General features: G+C 40.6%; 3 protein-coding genes across 7 annotated transcripts in view; 2 read left to right on the top strand and 1 right to left on the bottom strand.

Annotated features, from left to right (window-relative positions):
* The window catches only part of ncaph2 (non-SMC condensin II complex, subunit H2), a 49,263-nt gene extending 38,637 nt beyond the window's left edge, over positions 1 to 10,626 (top strand). For both annotated transcript variants that reach the window (XM_059987142.1, XM_059987141.1), the window contains exons 19-21: positions 620 to 721; positions 6,862 to 7,011; positions 7,558 to 10,626. In XM_059987142.1, the coding sequence (XP_059843125.1) occupies positions 620 to 721; positions 6,862 to 7,011; positions 7,558 to 7,698 (393 nt within the window). In that variant the 3' untranslated portion in view covers positions 7,699 to 10,626. The remainder of the gene's footprint in view (positions 1 to 619; positions 722 to 6,861; positions 7,012 to 7,557) is intronic.
* Positions 10,627 to 12,397: 1,771 nt separating this feature from the next.
* LOC132403639 (protein SCO2 homolog, mitochondrial) lies at positions 12,398 to 17,161 on the bottom strand. Of its 2 annotated transcripts, none has more exons than XM_059987127.1 (2): positions 17,022 to 17,161; positions 12,398 to 16,589 (listed from the first exon to the last, which is right to left on the bottom strand). In XM_059987127.1, exon 2 carries the CDS (start codon positions 16,579 to 16,581, stop codon positions 15,379 to 15,381), a length of 1,203 nt encoding a protein of 400 aa, XP_059843110.1. In that variant the 5' UTR covers positions 16,582 to 16,589; positions 17,022 to 17,161; the 3' UTR covers positions 12,398 to 15,378. The 2 variants fall into 2 exon arrangements, with proteins under 2 accessions (XP_059843110.1, XP_059843111.1); XM_059987128.1 differs by having other exon boundaries at positions 17,100 to 17,155.
* The window catches only part of ccdc136b (coiled-coil domain containing 136b), a 165,168-nt gene continuing 158,583 nt past the window's right edge, over positions 17,155 to 23,739 (top strand). Inside the window, exon 1 of one of the 3 annotated variants that reach the window (XM_059987124.1) lies at positions 17,155 to 17,223. Coding sequence is in view for 1 of the 3 variants with exons in the window: in XM_059987122.1 (XP_059843105.1) it covers positions 23,041 to 23,130 (90 nt within the window). In the remaining 2 variants the exon portion in view is untranslated. Of the gene's footprint in view, positions 17,224 to 19,503; positions 20,168 to 22,925; positions 23,131 to 23,739 lie in introns of those variants that run through there. The other 2 variants (XM_059987125.1, XM_059987122.1) reach the window with 2 other exon arrangements.

The raw sequence follows: 23,739 nt of genomic DNA, 5'->3' as shown, positions 1-23,739 counted from the left end.
ATGATGTGACCAATTAGAATGCTGTCATCGTATTTGTGCAGAAATTTGCAAGCACCTTTGGTGACATTACCAATTCGCAAACTCCTAATGAAATATAGATGCTGTTGTGCTGCCTTTGTAACTACATTAATATGTTCGGCCCAGGACAGATCCTCAGAAATATTGACACCCAGGAACTTGTGAAAATGCTCACCCTTCCCACTTCTGATTCCTCTGAGGACTAGTATGTGTTTCCTCAACTTATCCCTCCACAATCAGCTCCTTGGTCTTTCTGACATTGAGTACAAAGTTGTTGCTGTGACGCCACTCAAACAGCTGATCTATCTCGCTCCTGTTCGCATCCTTGTCATCTGAAATCTGCCAACAACATTTTAGATGGATTTGTAGATGGTATTTGAGTTGTGTACAGCCATATAATCATGGGTGTAGAGACAGTTGAGCAGTGGGCTAAGCACACATCCTTGAGGTGCACCAGTAAATGTCCCTTGGTGTTCTGCACTTGAGGAATAGTGCACAGGGCTGCTTCAGTTGTCCCCAAATCTTTAATTCCTGGTTTTCATGGAATTCCACCTAGAATCTTGGTTATTGGATTAAATACTGACCTATTCTTGTATTCCAGGAACTGTTTATTGCTAACTCCCAGCAGTATGCCCAGGAAACTGCTCTGTCACTTCGTGTTAAGAACTGGGAGGAAACGATCGGCCCAAGACTAGAAAAAGAAGTAAGTATACTTCAGTTGAGCTAATGCAAGGAGCAATGTTTAGTGGGTCAATTGTTTTTTTTCTGATAAGCTAGACTGGAAGCAAACTTCATTACTTGTCTGTAGCACCACTCATTTTTTTTCACTTTACATTTGTGGCAATTCAGTAACCAGTAAAATGGGAAGAGAGGAATCTGCGGGATATGAAATCTGTCGAAAAATAAACAAAATAATGTGTAGGACACTGTGAAAAGAAGGTTAGAAAGTCAACTGTGGGGATCTGCTAGCACTTTGGAAATTGGAGGCAGTGCAAATACCAGGCCAAATTTCAGGGCTGAGAATTAAACATTACAGTGCAGTTCTTGTATGTTTTTTGGGTTTTAAAATAGCCATCAATAAAACAAAAATATAGTTATAGCTAAAGATTGATGATAAAGCAATAATTGCACAATCATTTATGTTCTGTAGAAAGGACATGAAGGAAGAAGGATGAAAATTAATCATGGAAATATGTTAACATAACTATGGGAAATTGTAACTATTCTGAAATTAACCAGTTTAGAGAAATATAAAGGTGATGAGTGCAAAATTGAATATCTGAATCATGTGAGGGCATTTTGGTTTGAATATACATAATCTGATTGTATTTTTCAGTTATTCATTCGAATGAATAGATACTTACCAGTACAGTATTCCCAATCAGCTGACAGAAGTAAAAACACTGATCATATTTTTTTGTTTGAATTTGGGTATATTCTTGCTTTCAATTTTGAAACAATAACATTCTGAGTTTTTGGTCCAACCAACAACTTTTCACTTATGTTAACATATACATTTCTGTTTTGTTGTGCAAGGGGAGGGTGTTTGGGAGGAGCTGATGTTCTGTTGTTTTTTTTTTGTGCGGGGGAAGGCTTTTTGGGGGTCAATGTTCCTGGTCTTTTTTTGTGAGGGGGGAAGGGGTTGATGATGTTCTTTTTTATGCGGGTTGGGGTGTTGATGTTTCTCTGAATGACTTTCATGTTCTTTGTTTTGTGGCTGCCGGGAGAAATACAAATTTCAGAGTTGTATATGGATACAAGCTTTGATAATAAATGAACCTTTGAATTCTGTACAGGTTAGACAATCCTTTAAAATATTATTGGCATTGTGTTTATATTAAACATAATATAATTTTTATTGAGCAAACATGAGGAAATCTGCAGATGCTGGAAATTCAAACAACAACACACAAAATGCTGGTAGAACACAGCAGGCTAGGCAGTATCTATAGGAAGAAGCACTGTTGACGTTTCGGGCCAAGACCCTTTGTCAGGACTAACCGAAAGGAAAGATAGTAATTGGCGCTGCCTCTTGCACGTGTGCTGAGCTCGTTGACTTCATTAACTTTGCCTCCAACTTCCACCCTGCCCTCATATTTACCTGGTCCATTTCCAACACCTCCCTCTTCTTTCTTGATCTTTCTGTCTCCATCTCTGGAGATGGCCTATCTACTGATATCTACTATAAGCCTACAGACTCTCATAGCTACCTGTACTATTCCTCTTCTCACCCTGTCTCTTGCAAAAAGACTATCCCCTTCTCACAATTCCTCCATCTCCGCCGCATCTGCTGTCAGGATGAGGCTTTTCTTTCCAGGATGAAGGAGATGTCTTCCTTTTTTAAACAAAGGGGCTTCCCTTCGTCCACCATCAACTCTGCTCTCAAATGCATCTCTCCCATTTCCCACACATCTGCCCTCACCCCATCCACCCGCCACCCCACTCGGGATAGGGTTCCCCTTGTCCTTACCTACCACCCCACCAGCCTCCAGGTCCAACATATAATTCTCCATAACTTCCGCCACCTCCAACGGGATCCCACTACCAAACACATTTTTCCCTCCCCCCCCCCCCCCCCCCCACTTCTGCTTTTCACAGGGATCGCTCCCTACGCGACTCCCTTGTCCACTCGTCCCCCGCCATCCCTTCCCACTGATCTCCCTCCTGGCACTTATCCTTGTAAACGGAACAAGTGCTGCACCTGCCCTTACACTTCCTCCCTCACCACCATTCAGGGCCCCAGACAGTCCTTCCAGGTGAGGCGACACTTCACCTGTGAGTGGGCTGGTGTGGTGTACTGTGTCCGGTGCTCCCGGTGTGGCCTTTTATATATTGGTGAGACCCGACGCAGACTGGGAGACTGTTTCGCGGAACACCTACGCTTGGTCTGCCAGAAAAAGCAGGATCTCCCAGTGGCCACACATTTTAATTCCACATCCCATTCCCATTCTGATGGGTCTATCCATGGCCGCCTCTATTGTCAAAATGAATCCAAACTCAGGTTGGAGGAACAACACCTTATATACCGGCTGGGTAGCCTCCAACCTGAAGGCATGAACATTGACTTCTCTAACTTCCGTTAATGCCCCTCCTCCCCTTCTTACCCCATCCCAGACATATTTAGTTGTTTGCCTGTTCTCCATCTCCCTCTGGTGCTCCCCCCCCACCCTTCTTTCTCCTGAGGCCTCCCGTCCCATGATCCTTTCCCTTTTCCAGCTCTGTTTCACTTTTGCCAATCATCTTTCCAGCTCTTAGCTTCATCCCACCCCCTCTGGTCGTCTCCTATCATTTTGCGTTTCCCCCTCCCCCCACTACTTTCAAATCTCTTACTGTCTTTCCTTTTGGTTAGTCCTGATGAAGGGTCTCGGCCTGAAACATCGACAGCGCTTCTCCCTATAGTTGCTGCCTAGCCTGCTGTGTTCTACCAGCATTTTGTGTGTGATATAATGTTTATTGTTCTTCTTTTTCAGATAATCATTCACGTCTTCATTTAAACCAAAATCAACTTATTTTCACTCTGTTTATTTTTTCTGCTATATTCTCTAGTGCCTGTGCGACTTTAACTTTAATTGAAGAAATACTTACTCTTAAGCTTCACATATGCCAGTTGTAGTTCAATTCTCAACGAAAGTATTTATATCCTTTACATCCAACTGACAGCTATCAAGTACATCAAAAACACACACAATTTAAGAGTCGATCAGCATGGCAACCAGCACTCCGGCCTACTGAGTCAACGTAACTATTACATATCCATTTACTCTGATCCTATTTATTTTTCTCCCCACATTACCAGCAACTGCTCCCATATGCTACTACATTATACTTGCTGTATATCCCAAGACTAATGTACAGTGACCAATGAACTAATCAACCAGCATGTCTTTAGGATGAGAGGAAACCCATGCAGTCACAGGGAGAATCTGCAAATCCCATATAGTTGGTACCAGAGATTAACAGAGATTAATCACTGGAATTGTGGGGCAAACTTCTAATTGCATTTCTGCACAAACCGAAGCAGTTTCTTAATATTCCCCTGGTAATGCATAATCTTTCTCCTTTCTTGGGGTTTCCATCATTTGAAACTTGTTAGGTTCCAGACATTAACCACATAAATGCTTTGAATAATTGGAAACTTAATCATGCAACAACAGTGGTTTCATAAGTGAAGCAGTGCCAAATGATGTCCAGATCATTATTTATAATCAGCTTTAATACTGCATTAAGAAGATATGTGCAATTTCTTTTTAAGTGCTATCCCCATTGACACTTCAGGCTTAAATTGTTGATTATTTAAAGAGAATTGAAAAGCTAAAAATAGAGGTTAAATTTCAAGTAATAAGGAAAATTATATGTTGACTGAACAGCATCCAAATGAATTCAAATCCTACTTATGCTCTGGAGGTTTCATAATGCAAATCTATTGTTTTGAGAAATGTGCCTTTATTATTAGATTTCTTTTTTTTTTAAATGTCATCTTTTTCCTTGTGTTGAATGTTGAGCAGTAAATTGGAGGTTCCGGGGGAAACCTCAAGCCCTTGCATCCATGATAGAGGCTGTGAGCAAGTTGCAAAGGAAAATCTTATCAAGGTGCTATACATGAGGCTGCTAAACAAGAGCCCATGGAATTACAGGAAAGTTGCATACATGGTTAGAGCGTTGGTTGATTGGCAGGAAACAGAGTGGGAATAAAGGGATCCCGTTCTGGTTGGTTGCTGGTTACCAGTGGTGTTCCACAGGGGTCAGTGTTGGGGCCGCTTCTTTTAATGTTGTATATCAACAATTTGGATTATGGAATAGATGGCTTTGTGGCTAAGTTTGCTGATGATACAAAGGTAGGTGGAGGGGCTGGTAGTGCTGAGGAAACAGAGTCTGCAGAGAGACTTGGATAGATTGGGGGAATGGGCAAAGAAGTGGCAAATGAATTACAATGTTGGAAAGTGTACGGTCATGCATTTTGGTAGAAGAGATAAATGGGCAGACTATTATTTAAATGGGGAGAGAATTCAAAGTCCTGAGATGCAACGGGACTTGGGAGTCCTCGTGCAGGATACCTTAAGGTTAACCTCCAGGTTGAGTCAGTGGTGAAGAAGGTGAATGCAATGTTGGCATTCATTTCTAGAGGAATAGAGTATAGGAGCAGGGATGTGATGTTGAGGCTGTATAAGGCACTGGTAAGACCTCACTTGGAATACCGTGTGCAGTTTTGGGCTCCTTATTTAAGAAAGGATGTGCTGACATTGGAGAGGGTTCTGAGAAGATTCACTAGAATGATTCCGGGAATGAGAGGGTTAACATATGAGGAACGTTTGACCGCTCTTGGACTGTACTCCTTGGAGTTTAGAAGAAACATTTTGGATGTTGAAAGGCATGTACAGAGTGGATGTGGCAAAGTTGTTTCCCATGGTGGGGGAGTCTAGTACGAGAGGACATGACTTGAGGATTGCAGGACACCCATTCAGAACAGAGATGCGAAAAAAATTTTTTAGCCAGAGGGTGGTGAATCTGTGGAATTTGTTGCCATGGGCGGCAGTGGAGGCCAAGTCATTGGGTGTATTTAAGGCAGAGATTGATAGGTATCTGAGTAGTCAGGGCATCAAAGGTTATGGTGAGAAGGTGGGGGAATGGGACTGAAGGGTAGATTGGATCAGCTCATGATGAAATGGCGGAGCATACTCGATGGGCCAAATGGCCAACTTCTGCTCCTTTGTCTTATGGTCTTATCTATGGTGTACCACCGGAGAAGGGTTTGAAATTCCTATGTATGCAGGTCCCCTGACTCCTATATAGAAAGAATTGGGTTAGGAGTATTCTCAACCAAATCTAATAATGAAAAGTGAAGAACAGAAAACTCAATTCATAGTGTAACTTTATAAACTCATGCCTGTCTAAATTTAATTGGTAAATATTATCGATTATGAAACAATTCACAATTATGAAGAAATGGTTAACTTTAGAGATTCTTTTATACACCTTGGGTAAATTTTGCTACATTTTATTTTCTTCCTATTCAGCTGTAGCCCTCTTGATCATCTGCTCAGTTGTGTGGCTCATGACCACTCCAGGATTATGAGTTATATTCTTATACTCTAACAAGCAGTTTTTATATCCATGAGTCTTGCAAGCCAAATCCTTTTCAGTTTGCGCTTTTGTTTTTGGAAATTGGTCTTTCTTCTGGGAATGATTTGTTTCTTAGAAACGGTGGAGATAATCTCCAGCTTACAAAAAGAATGTCTCAATACATTTTGTTTCCCATGAGTTGGAATTTCTAGGTGTTTGCCTTTATGTTCCAGTAAACTCTCATCTACGCTGAACATAGAAATCTACAGCACATTACAGGCTCTTTGGTCCACAATGTTGTGCCAACCATGTAATCTATTATAGAAACTGCCTAAGATTAGCCTAGCGCAGCTGCTTGTGAAAAGATCATTTGGGTGCACCACGGTAAGAAAACCAATGTTGGTATTCTCTCAGTGAATGTTTTTAATGGCAGAAATAAGGGTGTGAAAGATTACTGGGGGTAGGTGGGAATGTAACTTCAAATTACAATCAGATCAGCTGCTATTAACTGGCAGGGTAGGCTTGGGGCCAGGTGATCTACTCCGGGTTTGTATGTAACTTGCCAATAGAGAGTGGATAGGGTGAATAGTGGATGCTCTTAAGAGCAAGCTAAATAAACTTATTGGAGTGGAGTGAATGCTGAAGATCACTAAACCTCAGCTGTAGATTACCATTGCTGAAGATGAGTGGATATGAATACAGAGTTAAATGGCTTCTTTCAGTGTTGCATGTTCTGTCATTCTATTCAACTGTAACATGTTTATTATTTCTTATACATTGTAGGAGGAGAGAGCTGCCTTTGCCATCCATGATTATGCAGATAGAATTGTGGATTCATTTGATTACATAAAACAAAGACGTTCATTTGCAAATATTGTGTCTGGAAAGGAGTCATTTGAGGTGTGTCGATACATGCTTGCCTCTCTACAACTGGTGAGTATGCTGTCCTTGAGTTAATGAAATCCTGTTTAGTTTAAAAAATTCAAACATTGACTGAGAAAGGAACATTAGTTTTAACACAGGAAATGGAAAACAAAGGCATGAATTCATCATTTTGTGTATGTCTTTGAGTCAAACAGTTGGATCTTGGAAGTCCAGAGGAGCAAAGTTGGGGTTTGCTGTGTGGGTGGGTGATGTGAATGTACGAACAGACTTTACTTGACATGTTTAGAGCTTGGACTGTTTTAGGTCAATGTTTCCTTGGGCCTTGAAGGGATCAGTGATTTTATTGATGGTCATTTCATTGCAGTGCATTGGGATGGACCTGTCCTTCATTACTGGGTGATTTTGCTTTGTTGTCCTTCCTGCCACAAGAATAGATCATTGTTAAATTTTTGAATGATTATTTATTTTCTGTTTTCACTTGACTTGGTGTGCTCTTTCACCATCTGTACCAGTCCTGGCTATAACACATCATTGAATTGGGATTATTTGTAATTCTTCACCTACTCATGATACCTTGTTCTTTCTCCGGCACAGGCTAATGACTACACGGTAGAAATATGGCAGAGAGACGGATTGTATGAGTCAGTTGACACGATGGAACTCACCTTGTTGAGCCAAGTAAGAGCTCATGATCGGTTCCGGACCTACATGGCTCCATCTCTTTCCAATAAATAAGAAAACTCTCAAACCTTCCTGCATCTCTCACAGCCTTTAAAGTTGCAAACTCTCCTAGATATTACTGAAAGCCATAAGTGGAAAAGGCTGTGCTGTTTCTGCTTGATGTACGCAGCTAATGTCTGAAATATTGCTCATGAACAAGTTGCCTGGACCTTTCATTTGATGGAAACCTTCCTTAACATTAAATCCTCAACAAAACAACTTGTGGATTGACTTTGAAAAAGAGTAATTATGTTTAAATATTCTCATGTGTAGTTCGAGATTATTTTAAGTACAACATGAATATTGAAATGCATCCTTTACAATAATCTTTTAAACCACTTTGCTCTTATTTTTCTGTCTGTGCTGAAGATATAGCTTTCTCATTAAATGAACTCATTTACTGTAATTAAGGTACCCGAGTTTTAGATTTGTGTCAAGAAATGTTTGGGCTTGTCCGTACTTCCCTGGAGTGTCAGCAATGTCACATTCTAAGTTGGCATTAGATCTACAGTATCATCTTCTGATTGAAGTGCAGTTTAAGTGAGACACATTTTTGCTGTCCTTCTTGAAAAGTTTCCCAGGTTTGGAAATCTCTTCAAATGCTATATGTAACTTTGTGCTGGTTGTAACTTTGTAAGGTGCAATGCAGGTCTTGTTTGTTTTGGGGGTTCAGAATTGTGATTGAATATTTCCCTTGCTCTAACCTGTATCCTGTAAGCAAAAATAAACCTTTTCAGCAGCACTGAGACAGGGAACATGAGTGGGATGGTGGGGAACCAGGAATGATGCTTTAATATTGATTAGTATGGTTGGTGAAGGTGTATATTGTGGTTTATTAAGAATAACTAGAGATCATGATGAGTTTGGGTACACACATTCAATGCACTTTTACCAAGAACAATTTTTTAAATAACTTTGTATCAAAGCTTGTAAACATTGTCTATTTAAAGCTTTTTTGTGTAAGTGATGGTATTGCAAGATCTGTAGAACTAGGCTATTCAAGGAAATTATTGTATCCAGCATGGAATATTCTGTTGACAAATGCTTTGAGCATATACTCAAGAGGAACAACACAAAAAAAACAATTACTATGCACCATTGTGGGGTGGGGGGCATTCTTTGTTAAAATAATTATAAACAAAATTCCAGTTGGCGGAAAATGGTAAAAAGTGAATCTTCCTCTGTTGCAGTGTCAGTGGCCTTTGTTACTAAGACAGCAAACAAATCAGTACACTATCCCATCTATTTTGTATATGTGTAAAATAAAAATTAAAATGATTTGAAATGAATGATTCTTTAAGAATTCACAATGTCATTGTGTGTGTAGACAACAAACTCTTCACTGCAGTACAGTGAAGAGACATTGGCGGTCAAGTTGTTCAAGGATTCTGATTGACTATTTATGCATGGAATGTGTCAGTGGCAAGACCAGAAGGTATTTTTACAGCAGCTGCATTTAATTCCATAACAAGATAGAGATAAACATCCAGAGTTTGGATTAATAAGCGGTGATTCTTATCCCAACCCAGTGCTAGTACATATCTATCACCAACAACAGAAGCAAACCAGTTGTCTCTTGACATGATAATTGAACTACCATGTTTAAAATGCTGGTGATCACTAATAACCACCTTTAGGACTCATCACAAAGAAGTTGAAGACTGATTATCGGATAAAAATAAGTTGTTGTCTGACTTCCTAAAGCCTTGCTGTGATTGATATGAAGCATGTTAAGAGAAGTAATCAATCTACCTGCTTAAATGAGTAAGTTCCACAAACACTCAAGCTTTTCATCCAGAACAAAGCAGACTGCTTGCTGAGTATCCATTCAAGCAATAAGACTAACTAGTCAGTCATTCTTCCTTTGTCAGAGGTACTTCACCCCACGGCTACATGAGTTCTACAGAGAAGTTTACCCAAGCTTGATTATCTAAGCTGTATCATTAAATGCCCTTCCACCATAAGGTCAGAAGTCAGGATGTTCACTGACAATTGCAGTGTTTAACTTCATTTATAAATTCTCAGCAAGTGATTACCCATACATGCAGTCTAAATCATATAAATGGAACATGCCTTTTTGAATTACGTTGTCCATGACTGACCAAGTCCCATCAGTACTATACCTGTTTGCCAGTCCCTGGGCAATTCTAGTGCTCGATTAGGTATTTAAATGATAAAGTACTTGCCTCTACAACCAACTCAAGTATTGTGCTCCAGATACCAGCATACAGAAAGAATTCTTCAGATCTCCTGTATCATTCAACAGTGATACCCTGATACTTATTATGAATATAAAAACACCTTTCACATGTACTTAGCTACACTGCTTGAGAATTGTGGCTGGAAGTGTTTGTAATTTACAAACATACAACAGCCATATGTCAACGATTACCGGACAGTGCTTTCCAAAACTCAACTCTGGCACCAGAAAGAAAAAGGTAGCTGACACATAATTGAGTCGGCAATTCAGTAATTACAGAAACTTGGCCATACAAACTAGACATGGTTAAAAAGATCTGTAGTCTGAATACCAACACTGGGGAACAAAACAATTTTAAAACAGTCTGTAAATCAATGTTCACAGCATTTGCCAACTTTACAACCATTTCACTACTCCTTTAATCTTTCAGATTCTTTTCAGTGAGTAAAATGATTTACAACATGAAATGTCTTTTGCAAGTTCACATATTCAACCTCATTAACACCATAAACTATTATTTCATTATGTTAATCAAGTTTGAGCTGAAACAACTTTCCATAAATGCACTACTGATTTGGATATTTCTAACGTGCAGGGTTGTACTTCAGAGTTTAACAAATCTTAGCTGATTCAATTTATTACCCCTACCTTTTCTAACTTTCCACTTGTAAACCATTACTTTGTTTTTAAACATAGGACCAAAGTTGAACAAAATCTTTCAGTTTAATTTAAAGTTATGAGAAGTGGGGAAAAGACAATTGGGCGGGGGGGGGGGGGGGTGGAACTGTCAGCTCTGAAATTAGCCCTGGATGGCACTTCTGTGCTGTAACAATGATTAATTTGGAAAATTAGTAGTGAGATGCTGCTTTACAGTCAATTTAGAGGTGCAGGAACACCTGAACCATACATTACAAAGATTAATTCCATTTTTGCTTTGATATAAAGACTCGCAAAGTGGGAAACATTACGGGAACTCTGTTCAACTCCTAGAAATATCATTACAAGTCACATATTCTACCCTGCAATTGATTTTCCTGCAGGTATTCAGAGTGAAACTACTAACAGTGCAGCACTCCAGGGGTATGGTCGACAGTTCGCCCCCAGCATTCCCAGTAGCCAGTGCTACTTACTGTTCTTGTTTTTAAAACGTCCGTTCTGTGAATGTTCAGTAGAGTTACGGTGAGATGTTCAAGTTCATTTGTTACATTTTAGCTTGGGTTGTGCAGATGTTCACTTGCATGTCAGTGTGTGCCACCCTGAATACAACAGAGGTGTGTAATAAACATCTCCCGTCTGTATGTGCCTGAGTTAGTTTTCACTGAGCGATTACACTCTGTCTGCTATTGTGCTTGTTGCAAAAATAAACAGCAGTTGAAATAAATGAGTTTTTCTCATCTGTCATCATGGATCGAATGTTCACTGCAATAAAATAGAATCAAAGATAAACTACACACAAAGACTGACAAACAACAATGTGCAAGAGAAGCCAAACATAACATGATAATAACAAATAAATGAGTAAATAAATAACTGAGAACATGAAAGATGGTATAGTCGATGAGCAGCATCCTGACATAGGTGTTTGTGTTGTCTTGGTGGTCTAGGGCCATGTGGACAGACATTGAGATTGACCTATTGTGGCGATAGGCAAACTGCAATGGGTCCAGGTCCTTGCTGAAGCAGGAGTTCAGTCTAGGCAAAGGTGGAACTTAAACATCTTGTGAAAAGCATTATTAGAATATTACAACATTTTAACCTACTCCAAGATTAATCTAAACCACACCATCACCCGGTTTTCTATCACTGATGTGCCTATGTAAGAGTTTGTTACATTCTCCTGATTGAACTGCTTCTGCCACTATCCCTGACAGGATGTTCAGTGTACCCACCACTCTTCTGTGTAGATCACTGAGCTCTGAAATCCCCTCTGTATTTACCTCAAGACACCTTCAAATTATGCCCTGGTATCAGCCATTTCTGCCCCGGGAAAAAGTCTCTGAATGTCTACTCGATCTATATCTCCCAACACTTTGTACACCACTGTCACTTTACTTCTCATTCTTCTCCATTCTTAAGAGGAACAGACAAAGTGGACAGCCAGCACCTCTTCCCCAGGGCACCACTGCTCAATACAAGAGGACATGGCTTTAAGGTAAGGGGTGGGAAGTTCAAGGGGGATATTAGAGGAAGGATTTTTGCTCAGAGTGGTTGGTGTGTGGAATGCAATGCCCGAGTCAGTGACGGCGGCAGATACACTAGTGAAATTTAAGAGACTACTAGACAGGTACATGAAGGAATTTAAGGTGGGGGGATATATGGGAGGCAGGGTTTAAGGGTTGGTACAACATTGTGGGCCAAACTGCCTGTACTGTGCTGTACTATTCTATGTTCTATTATCTTGGTTCAACTCAAACACTTGACATAATCTTCTTACCTTTTATTGTATCTTCTCAGTTTAATGTCTGCAGGCATGTGACGGAGTTTCCAAAATGCAGTTTCACAGAATGCATTGGCCAAGTTTGTATCATTGTTAATTTATTAACTTCAGAATTGCTGTGATATTTATTAAAATATATTAAACAACATAATATTTGAATTGTGTTAAGATAGGCATATCCATCCTGAAGGAGGATAATCAAATCTGCTTAAACCACATTACACCTTTTGATTATTCCACTTCAAATCCATAGTTCTATATAGCATAGCCAAGATTGAACAGATGCAATTCCTGGGCTAGGTGTCACAGGTCTGCCATACTCTTGGTTCTTTATATTCACCCGGCACTTAAGGTTATTAGGACTGAGAAGGTTACCTATTTCATCATCATTCAGCTTTGTGCCAAGCTTGTCTTGAGCCCATCATTAAACAATTTTTCCTGGTGGGCAACTTTGCGAGAGCTATTGGGGAAGGTTTAATTTCGCAGTGGTGGTGGTGAGAAATTACCAGGCAGAGGGTGGGGCAGATGGTTTACGAGTAGATGCAGTGTGTAGTGAAAATGTGAGGATGGATAGGCGGTTAACATGGAAAAATTGCAGTCAGTGGGATGCACTGAAGTGTGTCTTTAAATAATAGGGAGGTGTGTTCAACAGCTTGGAAAAATGAGGTTAAAGTACAAGGAAAGGGAGATACAGTAAAGGTTACAGAAGTCTCCAGAATAAACAGGAAATCAAGAATTTAACTTCCAGTGAGGCAAAATTAAAAAGGGTGGTGAATACAGGACTAAAGGTGTTACATTTGAATGTGTGCAGTATAAAGAATTACAGTTGTAAGAAAAAGTTTGTGAACCCTTTACAATGACCTGGTTTTCTGCAAGAATTGCACATAAAATGTGTTCTGATCTTCATCTAAGTCACAATAATAGACAAACACAATCTGCTAGCAATTGTACTTCCTTTCATTAATACCGAGTACACTATTTAAACAATCACAGTCTCAGTTTAAAAAGATATGTGAACCTCTGAGGTAATGCCTTCAAAAAAAAAGCTATTTGGAGTCAGGTGTTCCAGTCAGTGAATGCTGAAGGAGGTGAAAAGATCCCAAGGGTAACAGCAAAAGTCCTTCAGAAATCTCTAGAACTTGCTAAAGTCTCTCGTCATGTGACCATTATCAGAAAAACACTGAACAAAAATGGTGTTCATGGAAGGACACCATGGAGGAAACCACTGCTCTCCAAAAACAAAAATTGCTGTACATCTCAAGTTTGCAAAAGAGCACCTGGATGTTCCGCAACGCTTCTGGAGCAATGTTCTGTGGACAGATGAGTCAAAAATTGGACTTTTTGGCAGAAATGCACACCTCTATGTTTGGGGAAAAAGGGCACTACACACCAACAGCAAACCCTCATCCCAACTGTGAAGCATGGTGAAAAGACCGTCATGGTTTGGGACTGTTTTGCTGCCTCAGGGCCTGGACAGCTTGCAATTTTTAAGGGAACAATAAGTGAGGGATCAAGACACTTTATAGGAGAATGTCAGGGTCACGGTCTGTCACCTGGAACATAACAGAAGTTGGATGATGCAACAAGACCACGATCTGAAACACAATAAAAAAAATCAACAGAATGGTTTAAGGATAAGAAAATTTGTATTTTGGGATGTTGAAATCAGAGTCCAGAACTTAACCCAATTGAGATGCTGTAGCATGACCTTAAGAGCACAGTTCATGCAAGGTATCCCAGAAATATTGATGAACTTAAATAGTTTTGTATGGAGGAATGGTCTTGGCCATTGTGCAAGTCTAATCAACAGCTACAGGAAACATTTGGTGGAGGTTATTGCTGCTAAAGAAGGTTCTACCAGTTACTGAATACAAGGGTTCACATACTTTTTCCAGCCTGGACTAAATAATTAAACAATGTGCTCAATAAAGATATGAAAAGTATGATTGTTTAGGTGTGCAACTCACACAAAATGCTGGAGGAACTCAGCAGGCCAGACAGCATCTATGGAAAAAACTACAGTTGACATTTCGGGCCAAGACCCCTTCCAGTCTGACCGAAGGGTTTGTGTGTGTTGCTTGGATTTCCAGTGTCTGCAGATTTTCTCTTGTTTGTAATTGTTTATGTATTATTAGTTTAGCCAGATTGTGTCTGTCTATTATTGTGACTTAGAGTAAAATCAGACCACATTTCATGAATAGTTCACAAACTTTTTCTTGCAACTGTAAGTAGATGATCTTATAGTTCAGTTGGAAATTGGCAAGTATGAAATTTGGGCATCAGTAAATCATGGCCGAAAGAAGATCACAGTTTTAACAACCAAGGATACACAATGTATCGAAATGACAGGCAGGTAGGCAGATGGGATGGGGTGGCTCTGTTAGTAAAAAACAGAAATCCGTTTTTTTTATAAAGAGGTGTCATAGGATCAGAAGATATAAAATGCTCAGTTTCAAGTATTGAGTTTCTGTCTGTCTGATTAGCACCCTGTTCTTAAAGTCTGTTATATACAGGAATCCAATCTATTGCCCTAACTCTTGGGTCTAATTATACAAACTATATTCCAATAGCTAGATACAAATAATAACAAATTTGCAAACAAAATATACAAGTATTGATGAGTTCTGAACTCTTTGAGACATGCACAATCATTCTGACTCAACTAGTGAAGTTATTTCAAATAATTATAACTGAAATTATTGAGTGGATGCTGACACCAATTAACAATGGGTGAGCAACTGCGCTTGGCAGTCATGTTCCTGAATACTAAACAAACCTTGCAGTTAATCTTAAATCAATATTCACCTTACAAGATTCATTATTATTTACATAAACAATCTGTAATCACTTCGCTGAAACGTAATCTCATTTGAAAAAATAGTTTGATCATTGCCATTTGATCAGATTGTTAGGATTGGAAAAGTGTTAAGCAAAGGTTGAGAAATTACTTGCAGTAAAAGGCTCTGGAGTCCTAGTCCATTTGTGGGATGAGGTGAACTTGTTCATCAATAATTGTTGCTAATGTAAATATTTGCAAATAACTTCCCAGTTTTTTTTTTCAACTGAACAGTTGAACATAGGTTTTCATGTGGCCTCGGATACTCTCAGCAATTTCCTGATCAGTTTTGCTCCTATTGTAGTAATCGATGAAAAGCCCATCAGGGTTGAGAAGGTAGATGATGATGGTGTGATCCACAATGTAGTCATTATCTTCATCCTTGGGACCAGCACTATAATATACCCTATATGCCTTCCCCAGCTCCTTAATCTGTTCTGGAGTCCCAGTTAGCCCAATCATACGAGTGTGAAAATCTCTGATGTATTTTGCCATCTCGTCCACTCCATCTCGATCTGGATCCACCGTGATGAAGATAGGTTGGACTGGTGGCAATGTTTTGTCCATATCCAAAATTTGTACTGCACTGGACATCTTCTCCAGTTCATCAGGACAGATGTCAGGGCAATGTGTGAACCCAAAGTATAGCAGCACCCACTGGCCAATGAAATCACTTTTGGTTTTGGGTCTTCCAGTGTGATCTAGTAAGTTGAAGTTACCTTGACCAAGGGCCAACTTTTTCAACTGCTCCTGGCGTCTCAACTTCTCCTGTTCCTTCTTTTCCAAGTGAACGTAGAACCAAAACCCTATCACAGCAGTTCCAAAGAGGCAAGTTAATAGAAATTTCGTCCGCAGTGTCATCTGTTGGTTCTCAGCAGATCTCCCCATGTTTGCAGAGGACTTTGAAAATGGTCTGTGGCTCAGGAGGATTAAATTGTCAGGTGTAGCAGGCATAACTCTACGAGCCAGATGACAGGTATTAATTAAATAATGGGTTCTTAACATCCTTCGCACAGCTGGAAATTGCACTTTTTCTTTCAAACATTGACTTGAGCCTTTGTGATTTGTTAAAAGTAGAAGATTTTTCAACGAACAGTTCACAAGAGCTCCAGTAATCTGAGCTGGCAGAATAATCGATGTCTTAGTAGGCAGTCCCTTCCTAGTAGAGGAACAGGGAACCAATTTTGTACCAAAGTGTTTCAATGCCTTAGGATTACAGTTGGTTATTATCGACTGCCATTCTGTTCCAGTGGTGATCCACTGAGTTCTTGTTCTTAAGTGCTCATTATTCAGCCAGTCCGCACCCCTCAAGAGCACTCTGCCACCTCTGTTTAATATGTCCACACAAGAGACTGCTTGCTTCAGGAACTGGCCACTGCCCAGAAGTTCATTCCCCAAAATGTAGGTGCTCAATCTCGCATACATTTTTAGATCTATAAAAGAAAAACAGACTCATGCCAAATCAAACACATGGGAGAAATACTGCAATGACACACAAGAAAACAAATGTAAAAGCATACAAAAACACACGAGGAGGTACTGTTGAAACTCTGCAAACAAACATAGTGTACAGACCCAACTTATCGCCCTCTTCGGAGGGGTCTAACTAACCTGATTACCTACTTTAAGAGATCCACTCTGTAACCCACTGCAGTGACCACTGTCTGTCCTAGGAGGCGGCCCACTGCAGAAATCCACTGACGTACCCAGTAGCCCCCTCCCACTACCGAGATCCCATTGACCCTGCCAACGCAGAGTAAAGATCCCACACCCACCCAAACCCCAAACCCACTCAGGTGGCGGAGATTCCACCGGGTACAGGCCTCGGTCCTTGCTGTTCCGTATATCCCCACAATTTCACTCACCCGCTCTGCCGAAACTTCGTGATATTAACTCCGGTTCTTCTGCACCCCGTTGAAGGTCCTGCCCCCGTCCTTACTTACCCAGATTTCCGAGGTTGCGCCCTGGACACCACGTTTCTGGACGGTAACAAACTACATTTCCTAGGACGCTCTGCGGCTGCGCATGCGTGATGTCGTTGGCAACACGTCCCGGATGTAGGAGCAGGTAAGCGGGAAAGGTATATAAAGAACATCTTCTTTAGTGTAGTATCACCCAAGACAGGAAAAAACTAGATTGCGAAACCCTAAACCCAACAGACAAATCTTTAATCAACACCCTAAAACTAAACATCAAGCCTTATAATTACGTAGAGCCATCAACGACCCTCCAGCCTACAACCACCCTATACTGTAAAAATTAAACACAGCCATTGGAGAGTTATCAACCTCCCATCGCCAAACCGGTCTTAACTAACTAGTCCATCCCATCTCCAAGCTCTGAACTTCTATTTACTTCCTCTTTTCCAATCTCTAACGGTTTTATATTTTCTCTACAACTAGTTATAATGTTTCCATGTTCCTAAGCACTCCCCAATTCCCCAACACTCTATGTTACCCTATACCCAATTACCTAAAACTACCCTGTTCTCAATATCCCCATCTTTCATCCTCCTCATCCTGCCTATGGTCCTTATTCCCAAGAAGGTGTGACCTTATAGAGGTGTTTAAAACCATGAGGGGTATAGATAGGGTGAAGGTACTTGGTCTTTCTTCCAGGGACGGGGAACTAAAAACTAAAAGAGCATACGTTTCAGATAAGAAGTGAAAGATTTAAAAGAGATCTGAAAGGCAACTTCTTTCTCTCAGCGAGTGGTGCATATATGAAATGAGCTGACAGTGTAAGCGTTTGAGGCACAACAACAATATTTAAAACACATCTGAATAAGCACCTTAACAGGAGGGTTTTGGAGGAACATGGACCAAGCTCATGCATACAGGACTAGGTTGGTAGGCAGTGTGATCAACACAAGTGAGTTGAACTGAAGGTCACGTTTCCATGCTGTATTCCTTGATTTTAAGGCTCTATTCCAATTTCCTGATTTTATGGCTCTTCCAATTCCTTGACTGTCTTGCACTGCCGCAACTGTTCTTTCCTTTAGTTAGTCCCTAGTTTGTCATAAGCTATTCCATTCCTAATTCCCTGACCGTTCCCAACTCTCCAGCTGTTCCCATCCCTCATACTCAAGCCCCAACTGCCGTACACTACTGCCACCCTCAGTTCAATCACTGCACTGAACATCACCCTTGCCTGAAAGCAATTGAGAGTGGGAAGAGTGATCAGACCTGTTTTAGCACATCTACACTGTTCACCTCTACATGTAATTCCTTTTTGATTTCTTATTCTCCCAATCTCTAATCATTATAACCAGCATTTCCCAATCTTACATACTCAAAAGCATTAAAACTAACCCTTTCCCACTTTCAAACAATGCACACAAAATGCTGGAGGAACTCAGCAGGCCAGGCAGCATTGATGGAAAAGAGTACAGTCAACATTTTGGGCTGAAACCCTTCAGCAGGACTGGAGAAAAAAAGATGAGGAGCAGATTTAAAAGGTGGGGGGGGAGGAAGAAACACAAGGTGATAGGTGAAGCTGGGAGTGGGGAGGGAGGATTGATTGGAGATCAACTTTCCCACTTTGTAATAATGGTAAGAATGTGTGAATGTAACATAAAGTAACATACCCAAATCCTAATCCCAATCACCAAAACCACAAGTCCCAATCCCTCACAATAACATATCCAAACACCATCATTGACTATCCCCCAGCACCATCATCTCTAAAGGAGAGTGAAGATACTTAACCCCCTCCCAACTAATCCCCAACAACATAGCAAAACTGTTAACAAATGTTCAAGGACCAGGGGGCGCAGTAACCTATATTGTTACTTTCAGAGATTTAAGTTTCCATACCCCTGGATCCATTGCCCCTTCATTCTGCTTAAACTCCTACCTTCTTTGTTTGATGAGGCTTCCTTATTTATCATTCCATCAAAATTGCATCTCTAACAGTTACCTGTTTGCAATCCCACAGCCACTCTTTGATTAATGTTATGCCCATCCTGTTGGTTTGTTTAATTTTCCCCCTTAATTTGGCAGCATTTTCCAATGTGTAAACCACATCCCTCATTTTGGTGTATTTGAAATTGTTCTCCTGAGCTCACACAGATTATGTGGCCACTTCCTATGCCACTACCAATGTTCCCAACTTTTGCCATATTGACATTTCAGCACTTTTGGTTTCCATTTTGTTAACAGACCCCTAAATCCTTTTGTGATGATGTTCATGTTAAACATGGTGTCTTACATAAGTTGTGACATTAACTGCATTATCTTTATGTACTACTACTTTAAGATATTAAAACTTGGTCAAGCATCACCTCTCCCTTTTATAATTTACAGTGTCCTATCCTAATATTCCTTATTTCCTTTAATTTTACAGTAACCAAGCTTCCACAGTTTCCTAGGAATAGAAATCGAAAAATTATGATCCTTTGAATGAAGAAGTTTCTTTTCAATACTGGTGAATTTGGTGTACATTTTATTTTGGGAATGTTACCCCTAAGTTTAGACACCCCAATCAGCATCTTCCCTACATTTACCTTGTAAATACCTTGAAGAGCCTTGTACCTCTGATTTTTCTAAACTCCCGGGAACAGGGACCTGGCCCACTCAATTACTCCTCATATGACAGACCTGCCTTTGTGAAAACCAGTCAAATATATCACTTTCTAGCTATGGAAACCAAAATTATGGAGGTAATTAATGGCTCTGTAAATGGGCTGGGAGTAAAGAAAGGCTAGTCCTATCTCCTGAGGTCATGAGCAACAGAAGGAGATGGCCACAAGCCATATCTTCTGTCTCAATTCCTCTTCCCTTCTGTCCTCTTTCCTCATTTACAGCTTTTCTATGTGCCTTTTGAAGCAGTTCCTTCAAAAGAAAGAGAGTGATTGTTCCATTCACACCAATCGCTATTGTTGGCAGAATTTCAGATGGTAACGAGAGGGAGCTCATGAGCGAGATATCGCAGCTAGTTGAGTGGTGTTGCAGCAACAACCTTACATTCAACATCAGTAAGACCAAAAACCTGATTGTGGACTTCAGAAACGGTAAGACGAGGGAACACACACCAATCCTCATAGAGAGATCGGGGTGGAAAGAGTGAGCAACTTCAATTTCTGAGGTGTCAGTATCTCTGAGGATCTGTCCTGGGACCAACATATTGATGCAGCTAAAAAGAAGGCATGAAAGTGGCTATATTTCATTAGGAGTTTGAGGAGATTTGGTATGTCATCAAAAACACTCGCAACTTTCTACCAGCGTGCCATGCATCATTTTAAATGGTTATATCACTGTCTCGTGGTGGGATGGGGGGGGGGGGCGTGGGAATGGGGCTACTGCACAGGATCGAGAGTTGTTAACATAATCAGCTCCATCATGGGTACTAGTCTTCATAGTATCAAGGACATCTTCAAGCCACAATGCCACAAAAAGGTGGCATCCATCAGAACATGTGATGATTCAGGACAGCTTCTTCCCCTCTGCCGTTTCTGAATGGACATTGAACCCATGAACACTACTTCATTACTTTTTTATTTTTATATTTGCACTACTTATTTAATTTAACAAATATCTATCTATATATATTTTACTGTAATTTACATCATCTATTATTATTTATTGCATTGTACTGCTGCCGCCAAGACAACAAATTTTGCAACATATGTTGGTGATATTGAACCTGATTCTGATTCACTGTATGATGTGATACAATTCACACTGGTTAATGGTCATTATTGTGGCTCTTTTCAACTTTTCACTATATTACTCCGCTCACAAATGTCATTGCATCGTGACATGATCACACCCATTGTGAGGGGGCCCACCGTCAGTGATAAATTGCCACAGTATCTTAGGCTTAAAGCATTAACAAGAGAATGAGACAGATGACAGGTGGGTAGAGTTCTTGCTAGGAGAAGGTGCTCAAGTGTATTTTTTAAAAAATCATATTTCGGAAAATGGCAAGACCAAAGTTTAATGCCTAAGACTAATTGTCTTTGAGATGGTTGATATTATTGAGGGGGAAATTATTGAGTGGCTGGAATTTTAACCTACCATGGAATGACTGGATATTTAGCATGTTCTTGCTGGGGACTTGGTTCAGCTAGTTTAATTCATAAGTTTGTGTGATGTTCTCATTGGCTTAAAGTGGTTTAAATTTGGTGCAGCTTGATTGTAATGTCTTAATACAATGGACGTAGAGTGTTAGTGCGATCACTTGAGTTAAGTGTGATGTTCTTGTAAGGGGTGGTTTATTGGTGAATCTTCGGGTGGCTCTAGAAACTGGTCCAAAATCTGCATATTCTGGAATGTTAGGGTGGATTCCCTTAATGGGGGAAGCTTGTGCATGACCTTGTTGGCGTTTGGAGAGGCTGATGCATGACCAGCCACCACAGGGTCCTTGACTGATTGGGGTCAGGGTCCAATGGCTTTGAATGCAAGACAACTGGGTATTCTTCACTGCTGCAGCCTTCCTCTGCCTTCACTGCCATTGTGATGTGCCATCATCCCCTGCCAGCTCCACCACTGAGGTCTTGGTTGGATTGCTCTCTGTCTCGAACCTCCTTCTCAACCTCACCAGGAGCTAAGTGCCAGATGTCTTAACTCCAGATGCCATCATTCTCAGGATCTCAGGAACTCACAAGCCTCTCCACCACTACAAGGTGACAGTCCTGGAGAAGAACAGGCATATATTACTGAACTTAAAATTAATTGCTAAATGTTTACAGATTCTGCCAAGACTGGGGTTAACAAACACATTGTGCCTATTTTCTACCCAGTCAGTAAACAGAATATCTCTACTCTTTTATCCAAATCCTGTTGTAATAAAGTCCAACTGACTCTTTACCTTCCTGTCTGTTTGCTTAACCGTCATCACGTTCAATAATTTTGTCAACAATGACTCAGAGTTCCCTCTGAACACCAATACCTTTCAAATTTTTACCATTTAAAAAATAACAGCTTTTTGATTTTTTCAATCAAAGTGGATGACCTCATATTTTGATGTCAATTCATCTGCCATTTCCTGATTCCTCAGTATAATTTCCCAGGCCTTGGCCTCTATAGGGCCAAAATTATTTTTTGCTAATTATTCCATCTTCCAGATTCAGCTCTCCCAATGTGTCAATAAATCTTTGGCATACATTTATAAATAAGAATTTTTTATTGTCACATATACCAGAGTACAGTGAAAAGGTTTGCTTCTGTACCATCCATACATCATCACTTCAGTGAAGTAATGCAAGGGAAAACAACAACAGAATGCAGAATATAGAATATTAATTGCAGAGAAAGTACAGTGTAAGTAAACAATAAGGTGTGAGGCCATTATAAGGTAGATTGTGAGGTCAAGAGTCCATCTTATTCTCAGGGATTTTTCGATACTCTTTTAACAGTGCTGTCTTTGACTTTGGTAGTATATGCATTCAGGATTTTTGTACCTTCTGCATGATGGAAAGGGTGGTGGAGTCTTCAATCATGTTAGCTGTTTTACCGAGACTGTTAGAAATGTAGACAGAATCCATGGAGGGAAGACAGTTCTATGTGATGCGCTAAGCTGCATCCATAATTCTGTAGTTTCTTGTAGTCTTGTGGAGAGAGTTGCCATACCGAGCCATGGTAAATTTGGAAAGGATGTTTTCCCTGGTGCATCTATAAAGATTGGGTTAACAGTAGGGCTGCAGTCATTCCATATGGGCAGCAAAGTCTCTTGTACTATTTTGCTCAGCACCAGTGCTCCCCAAGGCTGTGTGCCCACTGCTGTTCACACTGCTGATGCATGACTGTGTCACAGGATCCAGCTCACACTATGTCATCAAGTTTGTGGATGACTCAACAGTGGTCGGCCTTACCAAGAATGATGATGGAGTCTAGAGAGGAAGCGGCTGGTGGATTGGTGTGAGAAGAACAACATAAGCTGAACATGGAGAAGTCAAAGGAAATCACTGAGGACTTCAGGAAGATGCAGACGAACCAAGCCCCTCAGCAAATACATGGGTCCTCTGAAGAGAGAGTTAAGTACACCAAGTTCTTGGGAGTTCACATCTCAGATGACCTCACCTTGTCCCTTAACATCACCTCTCTGACCAAGAAGGCATAGCATCATTGTGTATAAGGTGATGAGAGGCATTGATTGTGTGGATAGTCAAGAGGCTTTTTCGTGGGGCTGAAATGGTTGCCACAAGAGGGCACATGTTTAAGGTGCTGAGGAGTAGGTACAGAGGAGATGTCAGGAGTAAGTTTTTTTACTCAGAGAGTGGTGAGTGCGTGGAAAGGGCTGCCAGCAACGGTGGTGGAGGCAGATACGATAGGGTCTTTTAAGAGTCTTTTTGATAGGTACATAGAGCTTAGTAAAATAGAGTGCTATAGGTAAGCCTAGTAATTTCTAAGGTAGGGATATGTTTGGCGCAACTTTGTGGGCCGAAGGGTCTGTATTGTGCTGTAGGTTTTCTATGTTTCTATGTTTCATAGCAGTACCTAAACTTCCCAAGAAGATTGAGGAAAGCAAGGCCTCCCTCCCACCTTAACTGTGTTTTACAGCAGGGCCATTGACAGCGTCTCGACCAGTGGCATCTCCATCTGGTATGGGAGCAGTCGAGCATTGGACTGTGGTGTACAAAGG

This window comes from Hypanus sabinus, chromosome 13, assembly GCF_030144855.1.
Source record: "Hypanus sabinus isolate sHypSab1 chromosome 13, sHypSab1.hap1, whole genome shotgun sequence".
NCBI lineage: Eukaryota > Metazoa > Chordata > Chondrichthyes > Myliobatiformes > Dasyatidae > Hypanus > Hypanus sabinus.
The sequence above is the reverse complement of the archived record's forward strand: the minus strand, read 5'-3'. Positions and strand labels throughout refer to the sequence as shown.